We start from the raw sequence: 24,086 nt of genomic DNA on the forward strand, positions 1-24,086 counted from the left end.
AGTTACCATAAATTCGAATCACAATTTCCCTCACCCATGCCTTCTACCATAAAACGGACAGCTTTTCTTTCTACCTTCAAGAGTTCCGCTTTGATGTCGATGGGGTTATCCGAGCCAGCTACCCCTAATCCACTTTTACAAGTCAACACTCCTCCTGATGAGCACAAGCCGTAGTATTGTGCACCAACCTAACACAAAACAAGGAGAGACGAGCCAAAGGTGCAATCACAATTACTGATGTATCCTGCCATTCACCCCCTCTTTAATCAAGTTTGAACCTGCTAACTTTGGCTTAGGTATTGGCGGAAACTCATGGAGAGCCTATTCAAATAGCAAGTTGCGGGTTGCAACTGTCTCCCTGCACTCACAAATGTGCGACTCACTCGGACAAACTTGATGCAGTCGGCGAGTGATTTGACCGAGCCCGGAGAATGGGTTATACACGTATTTGATTTCTGTCGATTCGTGGAGTCCAACTTCCCGGCAGTAGTTTCTAGACGCCCGCCAAAGCCGGTTTCCCGGTAGGATATTGGGACACAAACTCTATTTCATGCCACCGAAACAGGGAGTGCCAAGACTCCCGTAGTTCATCTGGTCGATAGTATTATATCGGGAGTTTCCCGAACGGAAGGATTACTCCCTCGAACTTCTTTAGAAAAGAGTTCTCGACCAGTGCCGGCGGGATTTACTGATCAGTAGCCATCAAGGACGAGACGATCGGTCATCCCCGGGCCAAGCGAGAGCGGTCATGAGTCGTGATACACGTTAAGCGTGGATGGACCCCTATGCGCCCATAGTATCGCCTTGTGGTCTTCCTTGCGACAAGTTTCCAGGGGCCTAGAGACAAAACAGCAGTCAGAGGGTTGAACTCTATTCACTACGACTGGAAAAGACCCCTTGAATTCCCATCTTTTACACTCAAGCACCTTGTTCGTTAGAAGGTGCTGGGCAGGACTGCTCCGTAAGAATACTCGTAACACGATTCAATATCACTACTGGAAGCTTAGGCCATTTGTTTGAGATCCTTAGGCTGTATCATGGTGCACAGCCTTCCTTGCGTAGAAGCGTAGAACGTGATGCGTTTTTTAGGCGGTTCGGCGTACGGCATAGCCAAACTGAACGCGACGAAATTGTATTCTACGAAACGGAACTTTTGAAATGATTCGATGCGAGTTGTGAGCTGGCGCTTATGCGTTCTCCATCGAGCAGGGTGGCAAAGAGGTCCACTAATGGAGCTATTCATAAGTCAGTCGTGTAAGCTCCACCATCCATCATGAATGCATCCCGTATAAAGGGCAACAGATCCTACCGTAGTTTCATAGCCCACCCAGCTGAACTACCACTCAAATCTCAAATTCTCTCTCATCTCCAACACAGTCTCTATCACAACTACCATCGCTAAAATGAAGTTCCAACTCCTTCCTCTCGTTGCCCTCCTCGCAGCTCGAGCCTATGCGGCATGCGGCCCTGATGAATCCGAGCTCTTCGACCTCCAGGTTACCACAGGCACAAGCCAATGCTCCAACTTTGGCTGTTTCAAAGCTTGCACTTTCCCCGACGGCAGCGGTTCATGCAACGGCTGTACTCAATCAGTCTCTAATGACCACATTCGGCCACTTGGCGGTAGCTACTGCTGCAAAGGACCTCTTACAGGCCAGACCAACAGTTGTGTGACCGGTTGCCCTGCAGGTTAGGCTACTTTCTATCATATGTCATAAAGAAGTCGAAGTACTAACATTGAATGCTACAATAGGAACAAGAAGTTGAATGTTTTCAATGTTCTACTCGGCTACGGCTGCTTAAGCTCGGCGAAATCACCAAACAGCTGGGCTGGGTTACCGTATGATTGATCGAGACTGAATATTTTCTTGATTTTTGAAGGATAGTACAGCATCTGACTCGAAGTAAGGGGGAGTTGCATCATTGAGTTATAGCGTAACGTTCACCCGGATACCAATATACCAGCATTGTCTGAGTCAATTCGAATTCATGTAACCAATTGCCTGATGCACAAGCCGAGTACGCTGTGATTGTGTTGTCTGGCGTCTTGACCTGACTGAACATCACGGATACAGATTAGGGAAGCAGCGTCAGTAGCCGCGGATCAACACAGATGCCAAAATACTCACTAAAGTATTATTGTTGATCATTCGAGCATTGAGGCATGATGCTAAATATCTAGACACCCGCGAAGTGCCATCCATTCCGTTGGGAATCCTTCATCGGCACCAAACGAACCTTGATATCGTTTGCCAAGCTGTTCATCTGCCTGACAGTCTCAAGATTCTGACTCCTGGCCTGCAGATCCTCATCAAGGCCATGGAATAGGAGTGCTAGAGGCGAAGACTTCCAGACTGCACGGTCTGGCCCATCCCCGGATCTCCTTCGTTTGCTGCACGCAACCAACACCAGGGTCGAAAATATCCACTGTAGAGCAAGAAGGGCTATGGGGTATGCTATATAGCCCCATTGCACATAAATGCATGTTTGGGTAACAATGACATGCCCAGTAGCCGCCCTGAGATTAACAGGTACGTTGCTGCTCAACTCCTCAGATGTTCCATAGGGATCATTGCGTATCGTAGCCGTCATTGAGTCAGCCAACCCGGCAACTACATTGTTGACCGTTGACATGGATGCGTTTCCGGATGCAAACAGTTGCTGGCCCCAGACTGAATCTTGGACCCATTGATGTGATTCGGCCTCTGGAGTGGTCATTTTACCGCTCAGAAACTCAGTCATCGTCTCCCTCATCCCCTGCCAAGAGCTTCTGTCTACAACCCAGACGCATTCTTGCGGATAGCTCTTCCAGGTGAGTTTCTCTGAGTGAGAGATCTCGGTGGAGTTGTCAAAAATCTCTCTGAATCCATCATCCCTGAAGCCTATTCGAACGGAATTACTCGACCTTTCGTCTACTTCTTTGCACGTTTTCTCTGTGCCATCGACCAAAACAGAGTCTGTAAGCAATGAGAAGGAATTCTCATTTTCGGATTCATCCAAAGTTGCGGGGCGTCTCTTCAGCAGTTGTACATCATCCTCCGCCTTTTCCGTGTAAATTCCATCAGTCACCGTAGCTTGATATTTCTTGACACAGGGGTCGATTCTGCATTGAGCTGCAAATGGTTTCCTGGTCATCGGCGAATTTCCAGGCCCACATGAATCGCACTTGAAGGATGTGAGCGACAAAATATCGAAGCTGTAAATGGGAGGCGAGCTGCTGTCGTACGCCCGACTGGGCGTGGGCGTCATCGTCAGAAGCATGCCGCCGCCTTCCCCTTGAAGAATCCTCTCGTCAGTCTTGTTTTTGCTCCATGAAAGGTGCCACGTCGAAATATTAGAAGCAGCGGCCGATTTATTGGTGAAAAGCTCAAAGACAGCTTTGTCCGTAATGTCTCTACACGAATAACATATTCCGAGAGACGAGAAGAAGCCTCCTCCGCCATTTTGCGTGAGAGTGCAATTGCGAGAGGTGCAGGTGAAGTTGATCAGCTCTCCAGCCTTTGGAGGGTCCACGAGACCTTTGTTGATAGCCTTTCGCATCTTTTGATTAGAGGTGATGGGGGCTGCATCAAGGGAGCTGTCGCGCTGTTGAGGATTGCCCGAATAGTTGTTCGTCCGAGACACTTCGGCTATACCAAAACTCTGTCGTGATATTGCAAGAGCCAAGGTTTATTGTAGCCTGAGAGAATGCATCGATTGCGAGGGCTGAAACAGTGATGAATGCACCAAGCCCAGCCAAGTATCTGCCCGATGGTTAATAAGCTGATCTCAAATATGATTAAGGCCAGCTTTACCCCCTGATATTCGGCCGGAGAATGCATCTCTTCATCACCAGAACTGAGCCCCACGGCCCTCGACTCGCATTATCAAATAAGACGAGATCACCCAGCGTCTGAGATCGATCAAACCAGTTCCATTTCAACTGTCCCAGTCCTAAAAATTCCTAAGTCAGAATATTTGCATGCTTCTCGTACACCGTGAACTCATTGACGAGAGCCAGAGACTTACCTTCGGCGACAGGAAGTATGAGCGCAGCTTTGAAAACAGCCGTGAATACGGCGATCAAGGAGCTGATTGATATGAGCTTCGGCCAGTTGGGAAGAGGTTGTCCCCGGTAAACCGATAGAATAATGACTATGGCAGAGATGCACTCCAATGCTAGAACGCTGCTGAACATCTCCACCCACCACACTGACCATATCCATTCTACGGACAATCCGCTCTCTGGTGGTGTATCTGGCTGCTTGTGGTTCGGGACTTCGTTTTCGGCAAGCTTCGAGGTCATCTGCTTGGAAAGCTCTTCTTCCGAGTCCGGCGAGGATACCTCTGAGACTGAGATGGAGTGTAAAGACTGTTGATCAGAGATGTCTGCCATGCTTGGGGCAAGGAAAGCCCTGTATTCGTCGTTTGTAGACATATTTCTGGTTTCCTGAAAAGGATAACCGCACTGTTCCTCGATGGGTATGTTGGAGCGACGAGGAAACAGCTCTAAGGGATCATTGTTTTCTTCACGAGAGGCATTCGTATCCCCGCGCATGGAAGGCAAGATAGGAGAGTACATGGCACATGGAGAAAGACTACCAACCATCTTGCAAAAGAAAATCAGATGCGAAAGCACCCGAGGCTCGGCCAAGGGAGGTCAGTATACATATAAGATGGCTACCGACAGCAAGACATGTTCCAACACTTTGGGCCGAGGCTTGAGCTGAGAGAAGCTGTGGCGTTCCCCTTGCTTTTGGTAAGATATGTGATTCGCCTTCCTCTCCAAGCCGTCAGCAGTAGATGCGGTTGCGATTGGCCATGTGTGGAACCCGAAATAGTTACGAGCTCTGGTGTAACTCTGGCAATGCAAATGTCGGAATGGAAGAATGACATCCGCTTCTAGGTTCAGCCTCAGATCCTCTTCGAATGCAGGTCCGTGGCGCACATGAGATGGATCTTGAGCCAGGGCTTACGCCCTCTGCATCTCTTCCACCTCCATTGTAGGATCACCACACCTGTTTACAGTCTTTCAACAACTTTAATAAACGAAACATCTGGACGTTGATCTTAATGTGCACATCTGGCAACTGACTTAAAATCAGGGCCCAAGGCTAGACACTTAAAGTGTTGCAAGCGGATACGAGCGGCCATAGCGAGGAGGCAACTCAGGAGCGGAAAAATCAAGATGAGAACGGTGCCTTTTTGCATTTCATAGAGGTGGTCGATCCAGGCTCACTTCTCCTACTATCTGGCACGATGACGATCTGCAGCGTTCCAGGCACACAGTGGTCTAGCCAAGCGCCATAATGACCCATGGCCTACCTTGTTTGACTCAGTAGAACATTGCTTGTGGACAGTAAATCTAATGCATGCTTATGTACGACGGACTTCGGCAGACCTCAGGCAACCTGATACCTGGCTCTTAAGAACCGGGCAGCACTCGAGAAACGGAATCACGATGATTCTGAAGACGTTCGTAGCCCATCCGAAACCAAGAAGTCTCACGACCTTCCATGTGTCTATTTCTGCGTCATCACAGCCATGTAAACTGTACACAATCCGGATCGTCTATCCTCGATACTCGTACATCCCGATAACGCCAAGCAATGATATGTCATACCCTCCAGCCTTGCGGCTAGTCCCGATCCCCTTTCACTCATTCCGCCCATTCAAATCTCGCCAGCTCGATCAGGAATTCCGTCTCTCATGGTCCATCCCAACCATCTCATACCCGCCCTCACCATCCCTCCCCTCCCGCGTCCCCGTCCCTGGAGAACCCAAGCCCATCTTCCTCGTCTCCAGTGCCACCATTCTGCGCAGCACCATCACCACTGCTCCCAGCACCGCCCCCGGCGTTTCCGCCACCTCCTCCGCCGAACGATATTGGCCTCAGCTCGCGGTATCTAGACCCCCAAATGGCCAGAGCCACACAAATGCCCGAGCTAGCCGCCATGGCACCCCACCACATTGCGTTCCGTGGGATGCGGCCGGTATATAGGCTCGTGACGACGAGGTGTAGGCCATGCATCGTCAGCGCGAAGTCGGGTACAAGTTTCGAACGGCCGATGAGGACGATGATTGCGACGGCCCTGTTGATATGTGTTAGCGCTGGTCTTCAAGCTCTTGCCTTTGCTCGCTCGTTTCCTTTCTCTCTTCATCCAGTGAGCCCCCAAGCTCCCAGAAGCCACAAACCGCCAGCCCAGAAATCCCGTATGAAGGACGTAACGAAAGGGAACAACTCACATGCAGAACCCCCCATCAAGAACCCACAAGAAAGCTCCCAGCCACCCCTGCGTCGTATCTCCCCGAACAGCCTCCCACCCAAAAACAAGATCCAGCGTGAACCCCGTACCAGCGACGAGCGCCGAGAAGAGCATCAACACCAGCGCCCCGGCATAGTACAGTCCTTGTAGCGCCGCGATCTGCGAGGCGATGCGCAGCGGGGGCAGGTCGTTGAGGGCGCCCGGCCGGGGCGGCTTGCGGCGGCGGGGCATGGCGGGTTGAGGTCACGGTTGTTTCGGAGTGTTGCTTGCTTTGGATTTTGGGAATCTCTGGAGCAATGTAGATGGTTGAGTGGCTTTGTAGATTTCGCGGTCGTCGTCCGAAGGGAGGGAGAGAGTGTCTGTCTAGGTGTCGTTGCGTAAGGACGGTCGTGCGCTCTGTCTCGTTCTTGTCTTGCGAAATCTCGCTACCGGCGGAGCATTATCGAGCTTTCCTTTGCGGTTCGCAATAAGAAACTCCCAGACCCCCCCGGTCGTAATCCCTTCTTCCTTGGAGCAAATCTCCGCGGCCGCTTATAAGCTCTTGCGTCCCTATTGGCAATCAAAGGCTGGGGAGATTGCGTCGAAGTCAAACCCCAGCGTCGGCCTGTTCTCCGTAGGGATCGTTCTCGTCTTTTGTACGTATGTCAACGTAATTCGTGGTTTGTTTCGTCAAAGCTGTCACGTTTGAAAGGATGTGCCACAAGGGAAGCAGCGGGATGTTGACAGTTTTGGTGGCTGGAGTCAGCTGGGCTAGTTTGCGCCACATCTTCCAGGTCGGTTTTTGCGGCGCGCCGGTGCGCCTGTGCCTGCCTAGAATCGCAACGACAGAGCTTCCAATCGGCACCCGCCGCGCTAAGGACGAATGAGGCAAGGCTGACTTTGGAGCTGAGCCGTGACGGAGCCACCCCGGTTGAGCTGACTAGTCTATTCTAGGCCACCGCTCGATATTCTGCCGGCCGTCCAATTCGGACTTCGTGCGGCGTTGTTCAAGATCTACAGAAGTCGTCATCCAAGGATTCGAGACTTCATCTGAACCGCCACTTGTCGAGCATACACGCCGAATCAACCCACGTAACGTAAGAAGCCTGCTTCTTCAATCAAGCTATCATTTGTGCACCCAACAACGACCAAACACCCCATCGACCGCCTCCCGATCCTCCCGACAATCGAAACCCACACCACAGCTCCCGAACTTCCCTTCTCTCGTCGACACAATGGGCCTCTTTTCCTCCTTCCAATCCGAAGAAGCCAAGCGCGCCGAAGAAGTCCGCACAGGCGCCGTCGCTCCGGATCGCAGCGAACGCCGCAAGTGCTGGGAGGCCCGCGACGCATACTTTGGCTGCCTCGACCGCAACGTCATCGTCGACGCCCTCAAAGATGACGCCAAGGCCCGCAAGGCCTGTCCCGCCGAGAACCAGGTCTTTGAGCGGGATTGTGCCGCTGCTTGGGTACGTGTTGTTCTTTCAGTACTCGGCTTCTTCTTCTTCTTCCCTGCTTGCGCAGCTGGCATTGGTCCGTTCTGCGGTCATTGGCCTAGATTCTGGTTGCCCCCCGGCGGAGACCTTTGAACAGAGCTCTCACCTGTTCACGCAACAAAGACGCACAAGAAAAACACCAAAACCCTTACCATCGAACGAAACGCCCCAAATCTGAATAAACCCAAAACTAACATCCAGTCCCCTCTTCTAGGTAAAATACTTCAAGCAATGGCGCGTAGCAGACCTCCAAAAGAAGCAGCGCATAGCCCAGCTCGAAGCCGAAAACGCTATCAAGATGGACGTCACCACCACCTTCGCCGACCAGCCCTCAGCCCCTTCTTCCTCCAAGGGGCCAACGCCAACAAAGGTTGATCTGCAAGACATGCTCGCCTCGAGGAGGCAGTAAGACGGGTCACGCTCCGAGTGGAAAACAAACGAAACAAGTTCAACATGGACGAACCAACCACCCACCCCGCACCTCCAGTCAGATTTCGGGATGAGATGGGATGATTCCCGCTCCTCGGCTTCCTTTTGCCTCCGGCCAAGTTTGTCTGGCGATGCCGAATAATCGTCAACTGTATATGGTCCCTTTGATACCAGAAACCTCGCTTCCCTCCAGCTTCTATTCGCTGGTGTACAACACTATGTTTCTATATACTCCTCTCCTCAGGGGCCCGGCGGGACTTAGAATAACGTCTGTAGAATAATGTAAACCACAATGACAAAAGTACCCTCAGCCATCAATGAGCCTCATGCCCGGCTAGATCTTAACGCGCAAAAGTTTACTCTCCTGAGAACATGTCACGATAGAGACTTGACTTTGAGAATCCACTCTTCTATTTGTGCTACCTAGACGCACCCAACCCCATCCATATTATGGGAAGGAAAAAAGCGCCCTCTTGAATATCGCTATAAAGTTGTCCACCAATTCCATCCCGACTCCTAATTCTTTTTTTCTCCCTTTTGCCTTTGATTCCCAGCAGAGTTTGGTCATCACCGAGGGCGGAAAACAATGATTTTTTACGTGATGACCTGTATGTATGAGAGACTTTCTGTATGGGCGAAAAAAACAAAAACAACAAAAAAAGAGGTTTGATAAGAAAACCCAAGGGAAAAAGGTGGGAGGAAAGAGAAATAAAAAAAAGTCTGAATAAAAAAAGAAGAAGCATGCTCAATGCAATGGTGGTATCATCCATGAGAGAAAACACTAGTAAAAAGCTCTGTGGCTCGTCTCGGCTCTCTGTTGCCTCGGTCGCTGTGAGACCTCGTTGAACGAGCTTGCAGAATTTGTCATTGACCCCGTTGATGCAATTGTTGATTTGTCGACCAGTCTCTCTCCCCCTCTCTGCTGCTGATGCTTCATCCCCCCCTTCTCTTCCCGTCGCGTGTCGTCCCCTGCATCGTCACTGCTCCCACTCGTACTCCTAACGACACGGATCCGTCTGCTGTTGTTCCGCAAGAGGCGGCTTGCGCCCTAAGCAAGGCCCATGCGGAAGCTACTCTGTCCGCCAGCCTCCTTGGGGAGCGGCGGCAAGGCTTTATCCAGCGAGTCCTTGCTAAGGCGAGGCTTGATGTTAAGCGAGTCCTCTCTGCTCATCGTGGAACCGTTTCCGTTCGGCAGTGCCCCGTAGCCGCTATCTTGGCTTTCAGGCTTAAGATGATGCCCTTTTGGCGGCGTCGGCGGTGCGTAGTCTCGAAGTCCCGCGAACCTGCTCTCCATACCCGGCTTTGCTGGTGTAGCCGGTCTGTAGTCATCGCCATCACGGCTCGCTGCCCCGTCTCTGCTTCTGCCACCTAGTGATGAAGCCTCTCCTGCCTCTTCAACCACTGGCAGGATAGGAGCCCCTTGTCCACCAGATTCTCGCCGTTCGCTCATCTTGGTTGTCGACAGGACGACGTCTGGAACGTTGAGCTCGGAAGCCCCGTGTCTCTCGGATCTTCGGGCATCTTGCTGGGCTCGCTCGACAGTTTCACGTGCCTCGGGTGACATTGGCGCGCTAGGCGGGGTTGGCGGAGGTCGGTAGTCGGGCATTGGGGGAATGTTGTTAGTTCCCGACCTCCGACGCATACTCGAGCTCCAGCTGGCAACACGCTGTCTCTCCGCAGCCGCAGCAGCCTCGATCTGCTCCTGATCCTTCCGCTGCTTCTCCCTAATCGCCTCTTCGGGAGACATCGTGATACCCTCGACGAAGTTGTAGAATCGGTCGCCGTACTGTTCAGGGGGAAGAGCGGAGATTTTTGTCTTGTCGCTTGTCAGTCCCTTCCAGAAGTGCTCAATCTTTTTGATCATTCCGTACTGTATAGAGAGTTAGCAATGAAACGGCAGGCGCGAAAAGAAGTCTTACGTGAGTCAGGCAGTCGATGACACCCAGGTAGTAGATCTCGTCGGCTGGAGAGTTGTCCTCGTGGGTCGCCTGGAATCCACCATCGTCCTGGTTGAAGATGTATCCCGATCTGCTATGTCCCTCATCGAGCTCGTCTGGCATTTGAGCTGCAGTCTGCCCCATGGGCACTGGCCGTTCGTGCCTGATCATGTTGCGCAGCTCCCGCGCCTTGCGAGCATTCTCCAGTTTCGAGGGTGTTCGCAACAGAACTGATGGTGGCTCGCCATCTTCTTGCTCGCCGCCGGGGTTGAAGACCTGAAGCGTCTTTCCTCGAAGATTCTCCTCATTTCCTCGCTGTAAATCGTGAATACCGATCAACAGAGAGTAATCCATGATCTTGAGCTTCTTCATCAAGACAACATCCTTTTGTAGCTGCTCCAAGAAGAGCTTCTTCTTTTGGATGCCGAGTTCGAGGTTTCGTTGTCTGCGCATCCAGTTGAGATCCTTCAGCGTCGCCCGAGGGTTCTTGTCCAGGTCGTCTTCCTTATAGTCGCGGCCAATCGTAGATCCCTTCAAGTCGAAGGTGGTATGGATGTCCCGGTGGGGAGGGAAGAGGTTGTTCATGACTACAAAGTGAATCTTCTTTCCGTAGGGCATCTTGACTCGGTGGAGACCGTAGAACTGAGAGAGCAGCGTATTCGGGTTTTCGGTAACGTGGTGGTAATAGTCCTTGAGGACCTTGCGGAGGAACTTGTGCTCAGCGTGGTGGATAGTCTTGATGATGTACTTGTAGTCTCTGGAGAAGTAGAAGAAGCTACCACTCTTTCCAGGGGAACCCAGTTCAGACAGGATATACTTGCCCGTCAGAGACATAAGGTAGTCTGCGGGATCCAAGCGAAACAGGCCGCGTAGATGTCGGAAAACCCAAGGCGCATAATCCTTAAATTTGAAATCGTACTTCGCCGAGGGTACCAACTCGTTTCCGGCACTGAAGAAATTAGTAAACTTGCAAAGCACGTGGGTAACGCGGGACTTGACGTACATGTCAAAAGTCGACTTCTGCTTCGCCTCAAAGTCAGCATCCGTCAGGGGCCGGTCGAGCTTCGCGTTCGTGCGGGACACGGAAACACGGATGCCCGTCAACATGTTGTAGGCAGTAACCCAGTTAGTGTGATGTTCGTCGACCTTTGTACCGACCAAGACTCTGTCGTCATCCTCCTCTTCCTTTCTCTTCCTCTTACTCGCCCGCTTTTGTCGATAATGCTCGGCCCAGCGCAAGGCTTCTTCGTCAGGCACCACCTCGTCACGCGGTACATCGGACTGCATCGAGCGGGTATCTCTCCGCACCAGGTTAAGGGACGCCCTACGCACTCTTTGCGTGGTGCTTGTGGGAGAGAAGCGACCGCTGGAGAAGCCCGTGTCGGAGCCATCTTTGGAAGCGCGGTTGGATTGGGTACCGGGAACTTCGAGAGTATGTCGATGCTTCAGTCCGCCGTTGGGCGGTTGCAGACCCGTCGATGTCGATCCGTTAGGGGTAGCACCACCAGACTGATAAAGCGGCGGAGACGAGAAGCGTTGCGGTGATGCGGGTTGATTATTGGCGGTGGGATCTGGGGACAGCGATGCGTTGCTGGGTGCTGGCACGGGCGTTGTGTGGCCGTTGGCAAGTTTACCTTGTAACGGTATTGCTGGAGGTGCGTAATTGGGACTGCTGGTCCCGTTTGTTTTTATGGTATGATCGATAGATCCGGCCGCAGGCGATCCGATTGATGGCGGCGTAAGGTAGTTATCCGTCGGGCTCGATTGCTCGGTATCGGAAGATGGCTTCTTGATGATAGTGATGGGCGGCGGCGGAGCTGTCCGGTCGGGCATGGTCACGGTGTGTCCATTTTGTAGCGGGTGTTTTTGATTCTTGTAATCGTTGTATTGGTCGTGGTGATGAGAGTCGTGGTCGTGATAATCAAAGTCTGCGCCTCCTCCGGCCCCTGCCGAGCCGTTGGGCAACGAGCTCATGCTAGTCGGCCTCGTCCCATTCATCTGATTGGGGATGGAATCAGAGACGTCTGAGGCGTGAGTTGATGAGGTTGAGCTTTCGTCGAAGCTATCATGGAGGTTGTTTGAGCGCGATGGGCGAAGTGGTAGGGTATGGGAGAGCCCGTCAATTGGGTGCTTGTGGCCAGACAGGTCAAGCGTGTTGTTTGGGTCGAGGTCCAGAAAGTCGGAATTTGGCGAGTAGACGGGGGCGTTCTCGCGGGTGAGGTAGGTGGGCATGGTCGGTCGGTCGGCCGGGGTTCGAGACGTCGGGAGGCTGGACGTAGCTGAATGTGGGAGTGGATGTGACGGGGGGTGTTAACGGCTACTGCTACTATTCTGAGCGATGTCGTTATTTTGTCTCTGGTTTCTCCTGGTTATTCGTGGGGGGTATCAGCGGCAGGATGGCGATATTATCGAGTCCTTGGATCGTCGTTTATTGGATTGAAAGAAAGGAAAACAGAACAGGCCGAGCAAAGCCTCAACACATTGTTTTTCGATGAAAGAAAAAACAACGCAAAAGTCGGATCAATGCGGCCGTTCGTTCGTATGGATCGTCGAGATTTGGGGGGTATCGTACTTTCGCTAGGCGTGCAATTGACCCGGGGTGACGTTGTCGTTGTCGATGGCAAAGATCGACGAGTACCAGAAGCAAAGATGGGAAATTAGGGACGATGCGTCGCTCCTGACTATGCGGTCGAAGTCGTCAGGTTCGTCTTTGTCGGGATGGGGGACTAGACGAAGAGAGAGGAGGAAGCGTCGGAGAAGTTGTGGAGGGTTGCGAGTCGAGACGGAGACAGAGACAGAGACGGGAGAAGATAAATCAATGGCTCGGGCATGTCTCAACGGCGGCGCGGCGCATGATATGACGAGGTGGGTGGTGGTGGCCGGTTGGTTGAAGAGAGGGAGTAGGAAGGAAAGCCGGGGAAGAGAGGTTTTGACGATGAGAGAGACTCAGGTCAAAGACACGGCGAGAGCACGCAAGGTTACGGGTCCACGTTGGTGGAAGAGACGACCTGCAGGGCATTACAGATAGTGCCCGGTACCTTGAGGTACCGTACGAACCTACGGGTCACAGGTGAGGTGGGCAGGCCTCACCAGCCGGGAGGGAGACACTGGAGACGCTGGAGACACATCAGGAACAGCCGAACAGGCGGCCCGGTCCACTGAAAGAAAGCCACCAGGCCCCTGCCAGTACCACTGATCGCGATACTGAACCACTGAGAGACGCTGGAAGGCCGACGTGGACAGGGCAGTGGAGGTTATCGTCCATTGACAGTCCTTCAAGAGGTACGTACTCCAAGGTTTACCACCTCGAATTCACCTGAAAGCAGGATGTTCAGGATGTTCAGCAGAGGGGGGGACTCGGGAGACGCTGAGAGTAGTGGCAGTTCGGTGGGTGAGTGGCAGAGAATGAAAGTGGGAGGCGGGTGCACAAGAAGTCCCCGGTACGTACTACCTATGGTATCCCGTCCACTACCCGACTGGAACATAGGTTCCTCCCGCGCCTTACCTAAGCTTCTGGGTGGTTTGCTACCTTAGGCGGCAAGGCGCCATGTTCCTGAATGGAGGAGGTAGGAGACGGGGCTGGGTGAGTGGGTGGTGAGTGGGTGGATATGTATACCTCCACCATTGATTGCGTGCACCGGTACTTAGAGATCCACCACTCCAAATGAGAGAGGAATCAGCATCTCTGAGTGGCCGACGGCAGGGCTCCCGTAGTGGAGCTCACGACCCAATGAGGCTTGGCCGCCCACCGGTCTCTGGGTCCTGTTGCCAGGGCTCGAAATGAGCCGGCGACCTCTTCGCTTTTGGTTCACCTGTTCTCTGTGCCTCTCTCTCTCTCTACTCTCTCTCTTTCTGAACCTCTCAGAGCTCACTGTCCCTGTCCTCCTCCTCCAAGTTACACCAAATATTGGAAGCTAGACACACTTAGGTAATCGGCCGCCGCCAAAGGCACCCCCAGTGCCCCCGTCTCGCTCTCGCCGACACGCTCACCGTTCACTGGTCAAGAACGCACAGGGACAGTAGCAAGTCCCGCCGCCCAGCCCAGCCCCAAGACGTGCTTGACGCCGTGTTTCCGGCCAACTGGGTCAGGTTCGACCACCAAGCCACGGCATCCAATCTCAACTTGTCAAGGCCCGTGGAAGACGTCTCGAAGGGGGAGGAGGAGCTTGAAAGACCGTCGAGACAACTCTTGAAGTTCTTCCGGAGTAACCTCTCTCCCACTATGGCCCTGACTCCATAAGACGTCAAAATCATGGGACGGAAGACCCCGCGGCCCTTGCATACACGTACATAAGCGGTCCCCTTTTCCCACTCTCATGTCCGTACTATTCATAGCATCACTTCTGCTCCCCTTTCAATGACCTCCTCCGTGGATACGTGGATGTGCACACCGGTAGGTAGCATCGGATCGTCGACTGAGCCTCACTATGCATGCAGCTCCTTAAACGACCTGCCATCACATCGGCCCTTGGTAGATGGAAGTTGAATGTTGGAACTCCTGAGTCCTCACATCCAATCTCACTGTACTGGTATCCCATCACTTCATTACCAAGTCTCGTCGTTGCCAAAGTTTCGCTTTTGCACTGCTCCACCATGTGTGTCTCACAGCCACGCTCCTATTGTGTTCCTGCATATCCCTATGCTGCCGCGAAATCAGACATGCATTCGATAGCACTTCGTTAGATATTGATATTGTGCTCAAGTGGCGGTATATCGACTATACGTCCCATCCCCTCGCCTCGCCCCTTACACGATCCCGTTCCTTTGCCTTTAGAGTATTCCGTCCAACTCGTTCCGAAATCTCAGGAGTCAGGGGCCTACTCTTACCAAAGCAAAGGCCCAAAGGGAGCCGTAATGGATCAAATGCCCCTGCACAGTTGTACGCGTGACATGTTGCATACAGATACACTTGTTCAGAACCATCCCATTCCCCCCCGTCAACACCTTAATATCAACGACCTGCCACTCTGCATGCATGACCGCCCCGTTGGCGGGCCCCCCCTTCCCCTCTCCTTCGTATAGGTAAAAGCAACAGATTACAGAAAACCCCCCCTTGCGCAGCTGGAAGACCCTCGTTATCCTCCTGCAGAGCGGGGTTCACCACCAAACGTTGGGACATTGCGTCCTCATCTCGTCCCCAGTCGGCCCCCTTTGATTGTCTCTGTTTGCCGCAAAGCTACGGATCCTCTGGGGTCTCTGTTCCCGAATAGACAACATGACGAACAAGGCGATGGAGACTGTGGGAATGGAGTCGGCATGTGTCCCCGGCGCTCACGTCTATCGGAACAGTAGACTCACTCAAGACCTCATAGACACACTTTTCCCCCCGTAGTAGTGATTCGCAGCGGCGAGAGAGGCTCAAAACAAGCAATATGTGCATTCACAGACGATGATACAGACTTCTGCCTCGTCTGACCTTCATTCGTACTCCAGTCCACCGTTCACTTCACCACTAGTGCCGCAGGGCACGGGAATCCCAAAGAACCCCGGGCCCGATCGCCGTCAGCGGTTAATCGGGGCTCTTTTCATCTGCCTTCTGGCTGTCCGCCCTCCGTGCCTACTACCTCAAATTTCCTACTGTCGTCCTGAAATACAGATATTGCGTTGCTCAAGTCTAGGGCTGACCTAAGCACCCTTCAGGGGCAGCCAACGATTTTCCGTGAGAGACAAGAACCAACGAGTGCCCAATCACATACGGATCCGAAGCGTCCAAGTTGGTTTGTTCGAAATCGGTTTTTAGTCATCCGCGATTCCGCGGCAGCTAAGCCAGCTACCGCATCCCGAGGGCCGCGCCAGACCATGACTCAACCAGATATCTGTATCCGTACGAATATGAATAGAGCTCGTCATCTCTATCAAAAAGCATCTTTCTAGTGGTGCCATTCGGGCAAGTTCCTCTCCAAGCAGAACAATGTTGCCGAAGCCAGAGCCGTATCCCACTACCATTCTTCTCAGATGCCCAGTCTCACTTCCCAATCATCTCAGCCCAGGTCTTACCGCCGCGGGTCCCCCCAAGACGGGTAGACGATTGCGTATGTCTGCCAAAAAAGGATGCCAACTCATCAGGCGCCCAAGATCGTCCTAGGTCACATCACGCACCACAAATCACACAACAGACATCACACTCGCACCATACGCCCCCAAAATCCTGACCGCCAATCCACCCAAGTTGGCTGATAGTGAGCCCCCGGGGACTCGGGAAAGATGAAAGGCACATACACTCACTCACACACCGTCTGATGAGAAGCTAGCCAGCGTGCCAGCCCAAACCCCGTCGATCCTTCTATACCGACCAACCACCCGTGACGTCGTGCCAGTCCTAACCGTTACAACTGCACTAAACATGCACAGTCCCTGATTTTCCCTGGATCGCCAGAACGTGGACGATCCCTTGGGACTGCCCAAAAAAATGCAATGACCTCATGGTTCACCTGCCCATCGGTTCTGTCTCGTTCAATCCGCCGTCCAGGCTCTCACTCAGAGGGTCGGCAGTCGTGCCGCACGTGAAACGCCTTGTCTGGATTACAGCAAAGACTCTTGGCTGCAGGTTCCCTATTTCACTTACTGCCACGAACTTTTCTAGTAGGTAGCACAATCTCCAGCGAGCATGACGTGGAAGGGATGCCCTTACACCGACCGGACACCCCCCACCGCCAATTCTTTCACCAGAAGATCCAAGGAAGTTGTTCACACAATAAGTCCCTTCCCTGACATTTTTACTTTACAGTACTCAGTACCCGCACCGGGCTCCCGCGCCTGGGATGAACCTCCTTGGTTTACGCGCGTGTGCGTGGCTTTCCCACTGCCGACCCTCCCCTTTCAGCCGGCAGAACAGGAGCGATACTCAACAGTGCTGGATGAGAAAAAAAGAAAGTGTGGTAAATGTTTTTTTTATTTTTATTTTAAGTGGTTGCATCGAGAGCTTTGGCCCCCATCGCGGCACGGCACGGAAAGGGGCGCTTGCAATAAGGTCGTTCATGCTATGCAGTGCAAGCTGGTTGAGCGCACGAACATGTTTAATGCCTTGAGTCCCAATACTCCAAAACTGACATCGGTTATTCGGCCGTTTATTCGCTCAGAGAGCTTCGCCGAGTTGAAACTATATGGCGTCGCCCGATATCTCAGTCTTTCACTCTGTATTGAATTTCCCCCGTAATCCTTCTTCTATTCATCTCGTCAATACGAGGCCTCCCAGTGCAGTTCGTAAAGGCGGCTCTTTCGGGATTACGATAATCTGAACTCATCATTCCCCCTGAACCTAATTGAATCCCATCCTTTTGCCCCCAGACGTGTTCATGCCCCTATGTGCATACATCAGAGCTCCAACGGAATCGTCCGTGACAAACCCGCGGTTAAACAATGCAAATGAATGTTTCCCAGCACGTTCATCTACCTCATGCTGCAATTTACAAACAACAGACCGACAAAGCTTTCTGGTTCCTTTGGTTGCTTGGAAACCCCCAGGATCAACATATTGATGCTGGCAATGAATGGGATGAAAAACAACAGACGATTGGCTCGTCACTTACCCGCTAACAAAGTCGCCGCCCTCCCCCTCATGCGCTGAACAGTCTCTCTTTCACATGTTTGTTTTAGATCAGAAAAAAAAAGCTGTTCCAAGCATTTCACAGGTAGCACAAAGGTTCTCATGCGCAGCATCTGATGTGGCGCACCTGTCACCAGATGGCATTCCCGCCGTCCTCGAGCTTATGCGGCCCTCAACTTGAGACTTGAGTTCATCTCATATCCTCGTCATGAGCGCTGCCTTTCGTCGAGCATGAAAATGGTTATTAGTACTTCCAGGCACAGATTCAAGTTCTCTTTCTGTGCACGTAGGATTGTTTGCTGTCCGAGATCATGCATAACCAATGTGTTATGGTGATATCATATTATTCCGCCTCTGCTCAACTACCTACCTGCAGCAGCATATCCATCGGGTCCATGTCGCCGAAAACACCCTCCAGACTCGCGAAATCAATACCGTCGAGGTCGTAGTAATGACCATATCCGTCCTCGTATGTATTCGCTGGAAAACCTCCGTTGCCTGTGTCCCTGGCCTCCGTAGATCCTGATGTGCTAGCGTCTGGGGCATCACCTTTCAGAACAGGGTGGATTGGTTGGCCATCGAAAGGGTGAGTCAACTGGCGAACGTAGGTGAGCGCTGTTTCAAGTGTACAAGTAGACTTCCCTGAAGCCAAGTTTCTCTGTATGGATTGAAGTGATTCTTTCCCGCCCTTTCAGTCAGCTTGTCCATGTTAGAAGTATCAAGGAAGAGTACTTACTGCCGAGACGGTTTGCTATCCCATAGATGTTAGAATAAGGGGCTACAAAGAAGACTGATAGGAGCGTTACTTACCGATGGGCCAACGAGTCCCTATCTGTTCCATGAACAGCTCCAGCAGATCAAGCTGGGAGGAGTAAATGGATGTCTCGGACGAGAGGGCCCTTTGCAAGGAGAAGATGGCGCCAACCAAAAGGACAATATAAGAGCACAGCGGGTCGACGATGTCGAGGTAGGCCGGCTTCCACTTTCCAACAACTTCAGCCGCATCGTTTGCCTTGTCCAAGATCGAATGCCAATGCGCTGTGAGATCGGGAGCAGCCGTGGTCGACGAGCTGCTCATCTCCACAGCACAGATGGCGAGTAGCAAGTCGGAACTGGAAATCGTTAGCGCACTGGTCCCGATGCCACGCGGGCATGATATCGAGCGAGAATCCCAGTGCTTACCAGGACCAGACAAGCAGATTCTTCAACCGAGACGCATGGTCCTCTCCCGTCTCGCCAACGCTCAGGTTCCTCACAGGCTGAAAGTACCACGAAGGCAACGCAAACGCCGTGGCCGCACTATCGTTCTGGAGCTCTCTGAGGCGGTTCTCAAGGCCTCTGGTGCGACCGGACTTGACTAGGGACCTGAGTTCTGTGACGGATCTCACAAAGGTGCACACGCCGAGATAGAGGCTTTGATTCGTACATGCCGGCTGTGAAAAGATGGCCTTCATCGTCTGCCAGTGCTTCGGATGCTTTACGCTGTTCAAGGACTTGTTCTGCGACAGGTCTTGATCATGCTCTGAATCAAAGGATGGCTGTGTTATGGATTCGGTGAGCGGCTCAGAAGCGAGCTTGATCTTCTCTTCGAGGCGATTCGAGATTGCGTTTGGCGATGAACTTTGAAAGCTTCCATGTCAGCACTGTAGAGCTGCCTTCCCAGGCATGCCCGAGCATGACTTACGTGATAGCACAGCAGCAGGAATCAAGGCGGTAGATGCACCACCATACCCTGTTCCACTCCTCCATCTCAGCATCCAAGTCCTCCGCCTCTTCCCGTCGTCTCGCTGCTAGTCCATCCCCACCGCCAGCGTCCTCCTCACTGTTAAGGTCAAAGGCCCTGCCGGACACGTTGCGCTGTCCTCCAAGGCGCATCGTGTAGTACAGATCAGCCATCCTGGTGATCTTGGTGGTTTCGGTGACAGTTGCCCACGTCAAGGAGTCAGACATGGCGTGAAGGCACAGGAGGAAAGATGCTTTCAGTTCATCTACGCTCAGTTCCGAGTCGCTCGAGAGACTTTGAGCTCGGTTAGCAAAGTCTTCTGGTGACCACGGCATGACGCCTGGGTTAGCGAAGCGTGAAGACACGGTGAACAGTGCCATTTTGAGGCGCGGTGACATGCGCAGCGCGCTTCTGAGTCGTCTGTCTGGACAAGTCTCGAGTAGCGGATAGTTTGGCTGGATGTGTTTGAAGTATAGATTCAATCTTGAGCGCTGTATTAGTTCCTCGTCTTTCACTTCGCGCTATCTCATGGATGAATGTTATTCACTCACAGGTAAGTTTCCATCTCGAGGCTGACGTTTGGACCATAGGATAGCGGTCTTCCCAAGACATGCTCAGACCAAGACAGAAGGGACACATCGCCATTAGTACTTGTTCGATTCGAAGCTCTGGATGGTATATCATCTGAGCCGTCGGTGCATATGGTTGTGTCTGTGACTCGACCACTTAACTCTGAAGAGGCAGTCGACCCAGTAGAAGTCGAGGGCTTAAGTCTTTTTGTGCATCCTTTCGGAGGCCCTGGAATACGCCGTAATTTTTATTAGTAAACAAATTCGAAGCAACATTAATACAACACCCTACCTGGTTTTCTTTTTCGTTTGGTATACGAACAACTGATGAGACGTGTACGGCAATTTCCACACGCAGGACGGACTTGGTCACCTGTTCCATAATCACGCTGTCAATCAAAGCCATATTTCTGGATGAGCACCAGGGTTTTTGAGCAGCTCGATCTCTTACACTTCGTTTTCTTTCTACATAGATGATGTTAGTTCAGAAGCTTCCTTCAGAAGGGGGTAGTTGGGAGTTGACGGATGGGGACGAACACTCTACAGTGGTCGCAGACTCGCAGCTTTCCCTCATCTGACTCCAGAAGACTCGAGGCATTGCCTGATGGAAGATGGTCGGCTGTGGTAATCCGAGGCGACTCGGGAGACATGGCGATCCAGGAACTCCGTAGCTGTTGGCCTCCAGTGCATCAGGATCCTGGATAGCCCCGAATCGTGACCTCGCGGCCTCAAAACAGAAAAAGAGCAAGGTCAGAAATTTCCGAAGTCAAATTTGGAATAAATTGAATGGCAAAGGACAAAAGAAGCTCAGAAGTCGAAGCTACTTGCCTCGAAGTATGTAGACGGACACGGCGTTTGGTGCTGCAGGTCGCAGAACATATGCAGAGGGCTCGAATAGGCTTAGGGATCCCGTTTTTGCGGGGTAGCCGGTGGAGATGCCGGGAGATCTTCATGGGGCTCTCGCACTTCCTCGCTGTCTGACGTCTTTGTTTCGGCCTCGGCAATTAATAGCGGCCCGGGACTTTCTCCAGTGAATTGATTTATGATGATCAAACAACCGCGCTCCATTCGTAACAGCTTTGGCTCTGGTAGCAAAAGACAAATTCATAACGAAGTCTACGATCGAGCCACGTCGTATGAGCCATACATACGCTGAGGTCTCTTACCGTAATGCTGAGCTTTGTCACAGACTGACAGCTTATCTAAGAACGTAAAAACAGATATTGATATTCCAAAGAACTTCTGATTCACATCCGCACATGAGCTTGCGATATCTTGGCTAGTCACTGCCTCATTCCTTGCTAGCTCTGATCTCCGGCGTCCGCGGGCTGAACCGAACCAGCAGGCCCGACTGCTTCGCAAACCAATAAGTGGTCACCTGCCACTCCGGCTCGCTTGATGCCCATTCGAGACTAAACTGCCTTAATATCTGAGGCACTACCTTTCCAACTTCCATGATTGAAATGTTCTTGCCAATACAAGTACGGACACCAGCACCGAACTACAAATATCGGCGAAAATGGTCAGCGTGTTCCTTCGAAATGGCCTCATCTTCACATATCAAAAGCTTCATACGTACACTCATATTATGCCGGTCCATCGTCTTGACAGCTTCAACGTCGTCGCTGAGCCAGCGCTCGGGCCTAAAGGTATCGGCATCGTCGCCAAAAATACTACGATCGCGGTGAATCACGGCGGCGTTCATGCCTACGATGGTGCCGGCCGGTAGGTGGAAACCAGAAATTTCGACGCCCGCCCCGGGGACGATACGTTCGAGGGGGTAGGATACGCCCGGGTGCATTCGCATAGATTCTTTGATACATGCCTGGCTGTGTTATGTCTCGCCGTTAGGAGAGTGAATCATAAAGGCTCCAGGTTGATGGGAAAACCTACAGGTATCCGAGCTTTTGGCTCTCCCCGAACGTTACCACGGGCGATAGTTCTCCTTTTGCTTGTGCTTCATCGATTTCTCGTTGTAGAATACCATACACACGCTTGTCGCGCAAGACATAGTAGAAAAGAGCTCGGAGGGCGATGCCAGTCGTATCGCTGCCAGCCAGCCTTGTTTGGTTAAATAGTCAGTGCAGGTCTCTTTGTAAAGTATTCTTTCTTCCTTACAAGTTGCCCATCAAGTGATTCATCATATCTCGAGTACTGATGTGTTCACCAGTAGAGGCTTGCTCTCGTCGCAAATACGCCAGGAAATCTCCTCGTTCAGAAGAGTCATGTTTGGCATCGTAATCTTCAAGGCCCTCCATCACCATCTTTGCCAATTGAGGTCAGCTAGACACGCTCAGAAGAAAGAGTTCAAGGATGCACGACACTCATGATCGTAACTCACATTCATAACTATCGGCAATGGATCTGGAACTCCGAGTTTGTCCATCACCTTCCTCAATGTGATGTTGCCCAGGAGATACTTGTGCAAAGAAGGCACTTCCCCGATAATTCCGCCGTACATCAGCCCGGTCTCGATGCCAGAAATAACATCATTGACGTCGGACCGAGTCTCCATGAATCCGAAGCGGCGGGAGAACGTGATGGCGCCAATGACGTCGAATGCGTACCACTGTACCCACGTGCCCAAGTTGACCACCTGCCCCTGCATATCGGTCATGGCATCCGTGAACATTTTCGTACAGGGGTCCACCAGATACTCGAGGGTTCGAATAGACGTCATGGAATACTTTTGTGCCACTGGTCGCTTGAGAGCTTTGTGCAACTCTGGATCGATCGCCGTGAACAAGCTCTGCATCCTTTCGTCTTCGTAGATAGCGTCCAGCGTGTTGTAAAAGTTTGACTGAGGGACCGCAGTGTTAAGTTGTATCAAATTGACATCCTTCTGGTTGTACACACCTTGATAAACTTTGAATTTATGCCGTAGATAGTTTGCAGAGCTGTCGGATCTGAAATGTCAACCACGTTGGGGGCAGTCCGCACGACCGGCCCGTACTTCTCATGAAGTACACGGTAGTCCGAATGGGCGTTGCCCTTCCAGACGAAGAGCACGCGCCATAGCGGAGTGAACCTGGCGAAGAAGGGCCCAGGTACTTTACTGAGGCCAGGGCGGAAAGCTACTCGCAGTGAGTTGACAAGGAAAACTAATAGGATCAAGACGAACCCAAGTGCAATGTGGTGAAAATCGATGGATAACATGGTAACACCCAATGACGATTATAGCGTGAGATTGTGATTGGGTTATCGTAGCGTAAGTCGTTGGGTAACAAGACCATTTATACCCTACATCCGGGGATCAGCATTGCCGAAATACACACACCCAAGGGCATCATGTTGAGCTCAAATAGGTGTTGAGTTGTCCTAGTCCTTGTGGAGAAATCGAGGAATCTTGGCTCGAGGCTTCTCCACACTCCGCTGCTCACACCGGCACATCACAACTTGCGGGGCATTCAGAGGATACTCCGGTGTCTCAGGCCTCGCACAGTTGCCACCCGGGAACTAGCAGACATAGGTCACAACTATCGCATATATCCCTTAGAAGACACATACATGCGAGTAAGTCCTTGAATTACCTTAACGCTTCCCTACACATAAGTCTAGCGCTTAGACCTAGAGAATACCATGGCTGGCATATGGCTCTTGTGTAATTTGCAGCATCATCCAGATGTCACCGCTGAATTGCGATGGATGGGGCATATCCTACTCGACTATGTTTACATCTCAATAAGCTTCAAATAAGTGAAAATACTTCGAACGCCCCGGCGGCTCCTGGAACCTGTCAACACAGCTGCCGGCACGGTTTCCACTGCCGACCTCCGGAGCAATTGGGCCCCACCCGGTGCGACACAGAGGTTCCTCCGGACCCACTTTAGGATGCTCCGGAGCTTGCATCTGCCGGTCATAACCTATTACCGAAAGGCCGTCATTAATGCTGACCGCTTGCGACTTAATATCGCCTCCGTCATTGGCCTCTAAACCACATTGATCGACAGGTCACTTGTCAGCACTTTCTCCAATTTCCTTCTCGGCTGCACAAGTATTCAGCTTAGGTATTGTTTGTGAAATGTGAAGGTCCCTCGCTGTGCACACATCTGCCTTGTCATTTTCGAGGTTCGATCTGTATCCATGAGCATATTGCGGGCTTCAACCGGCGTGACGAATTATAGACTGGAGTTGGCACAATCATTTTTCACGCTCTATGTAA

The 24,086-nt window shown here is 52.0% G+C and overlaps 5 protein-coding genes across 5 annotated transcripts; 1 reads left to right on the top strand and 4 right to left on the bottom strand.

The window, feature by feature from the left end:
- Positions 1-7,459: 7,459 nt before the first annotated feature.
- N0V96_010948 (uncharacterized protein) lies at positions 7,460-8,129 on the top strand (the record flags this gene model as incomplete). Its single annotated transcript, XM_053195756.1, has 2 exons — positions 7,460-7,693; positions 7,935-8,129. 2 exons carry the CDS (start codon positions 7,460-7,462, stop codon positions 8,127-8,129), a joined length of 429 nt encoding a protein of 142 aa, XP_053046791.1.
- A 1,068-nt stretch (positions 8,130-9,197) lies between these two features.
- Positions 9,198-12,318, bottom strand: MSS4 (Phosphatidylinositol-4-phosphate 5-kinase; the record flags this gene model as incomplete). Its single annotated transcript, XM_065759106.1, has 3 exons — positions 9,198-10,019; positions 10,069-11,035; positions 11,090-12,318. The coding sequence occupies 3 exons, from the start codon at positions 12,316-12,318 to the stop codon at positions 9,198-9,200; spliced, it is 3,018 nt and encodes a 1,005-aa protein (XP_065612204.1).
- A 5,672-nt stretch (positions 12,319-17,990) lies between these two features.
- Positions 17,991-19,735, bottom strand: N0V96_010950 (uncharacterized protein; the record flags this gene model as incomplete). Its single annotated transcript, XM_065759107.1, has 5 exons — positions 17,991-18,247; positions 18,369-18,383; positions 18,443-18,744; positions 18,815-19,252; positions 19,317-19,735. 5 exons carry the CDS (start codon positions 19,733-19,735, stop codon positions 17,991-17,993), a joined length of 1,431 nt encoding a protein of 476 aa, XP_065612205.1.
- A 1,480-nt stretch (positions 19,736-21,215) lies between these two features.
- Positions 21,216-21,725, bottom strand: CYP-16_1 (Cytochrome p-450; the record flags this gene model as incomplete). The annotated part of the gene is made up of 2 exons (XM_053195753.1): positions 21,216-21,425; positions 21,504-21,725. The coding sequence occupies 2 exons, from the start codon at positions 21,723-21,725 to the stop codon at positions 21,216-21,218; spliced, it is 432 nt and encodes a 143-aa protein (XP_053046788.1).
- A 313-nt stretch (positions 21,726-22,038) lies between these two features.
- CYP-16_2 (Cytochrome p-450) lies at positions 22,039-22,556 on the bottom strand (the record flags this gene model as incomplete). The annotated part of the gene is made up of 2 exons (XM_065759108.1): positions 22,039-22,188; positions 22,266-22,556. 2 exons carry the CDS (start codon positions 22,554-22,556, stop codon positions 22,039-22,041), a joined length of 441 nt encoding a protein of 146 aa, XP_065612206.1.
- Between the last annotated feature and the right edge of the window lie 1,530 nt (positions 22,557-24,086).

Source organism: Colletotrichum fioriniae, assembly GCF_027942845.1.
Source record: "Colletotrichum fioriniae strain IMI 355084 chromosome Unknown scaffold_16, whole genome shotgun sequence".
NCBI classification, from domain to species: domain Eukaryota; kingdom Fungi; phylum Ascomycota; class Sordariomycetes; order Glomerellales; family Glomerellaceae; genus Colletotrichum; species Colletotrichum fioriniae.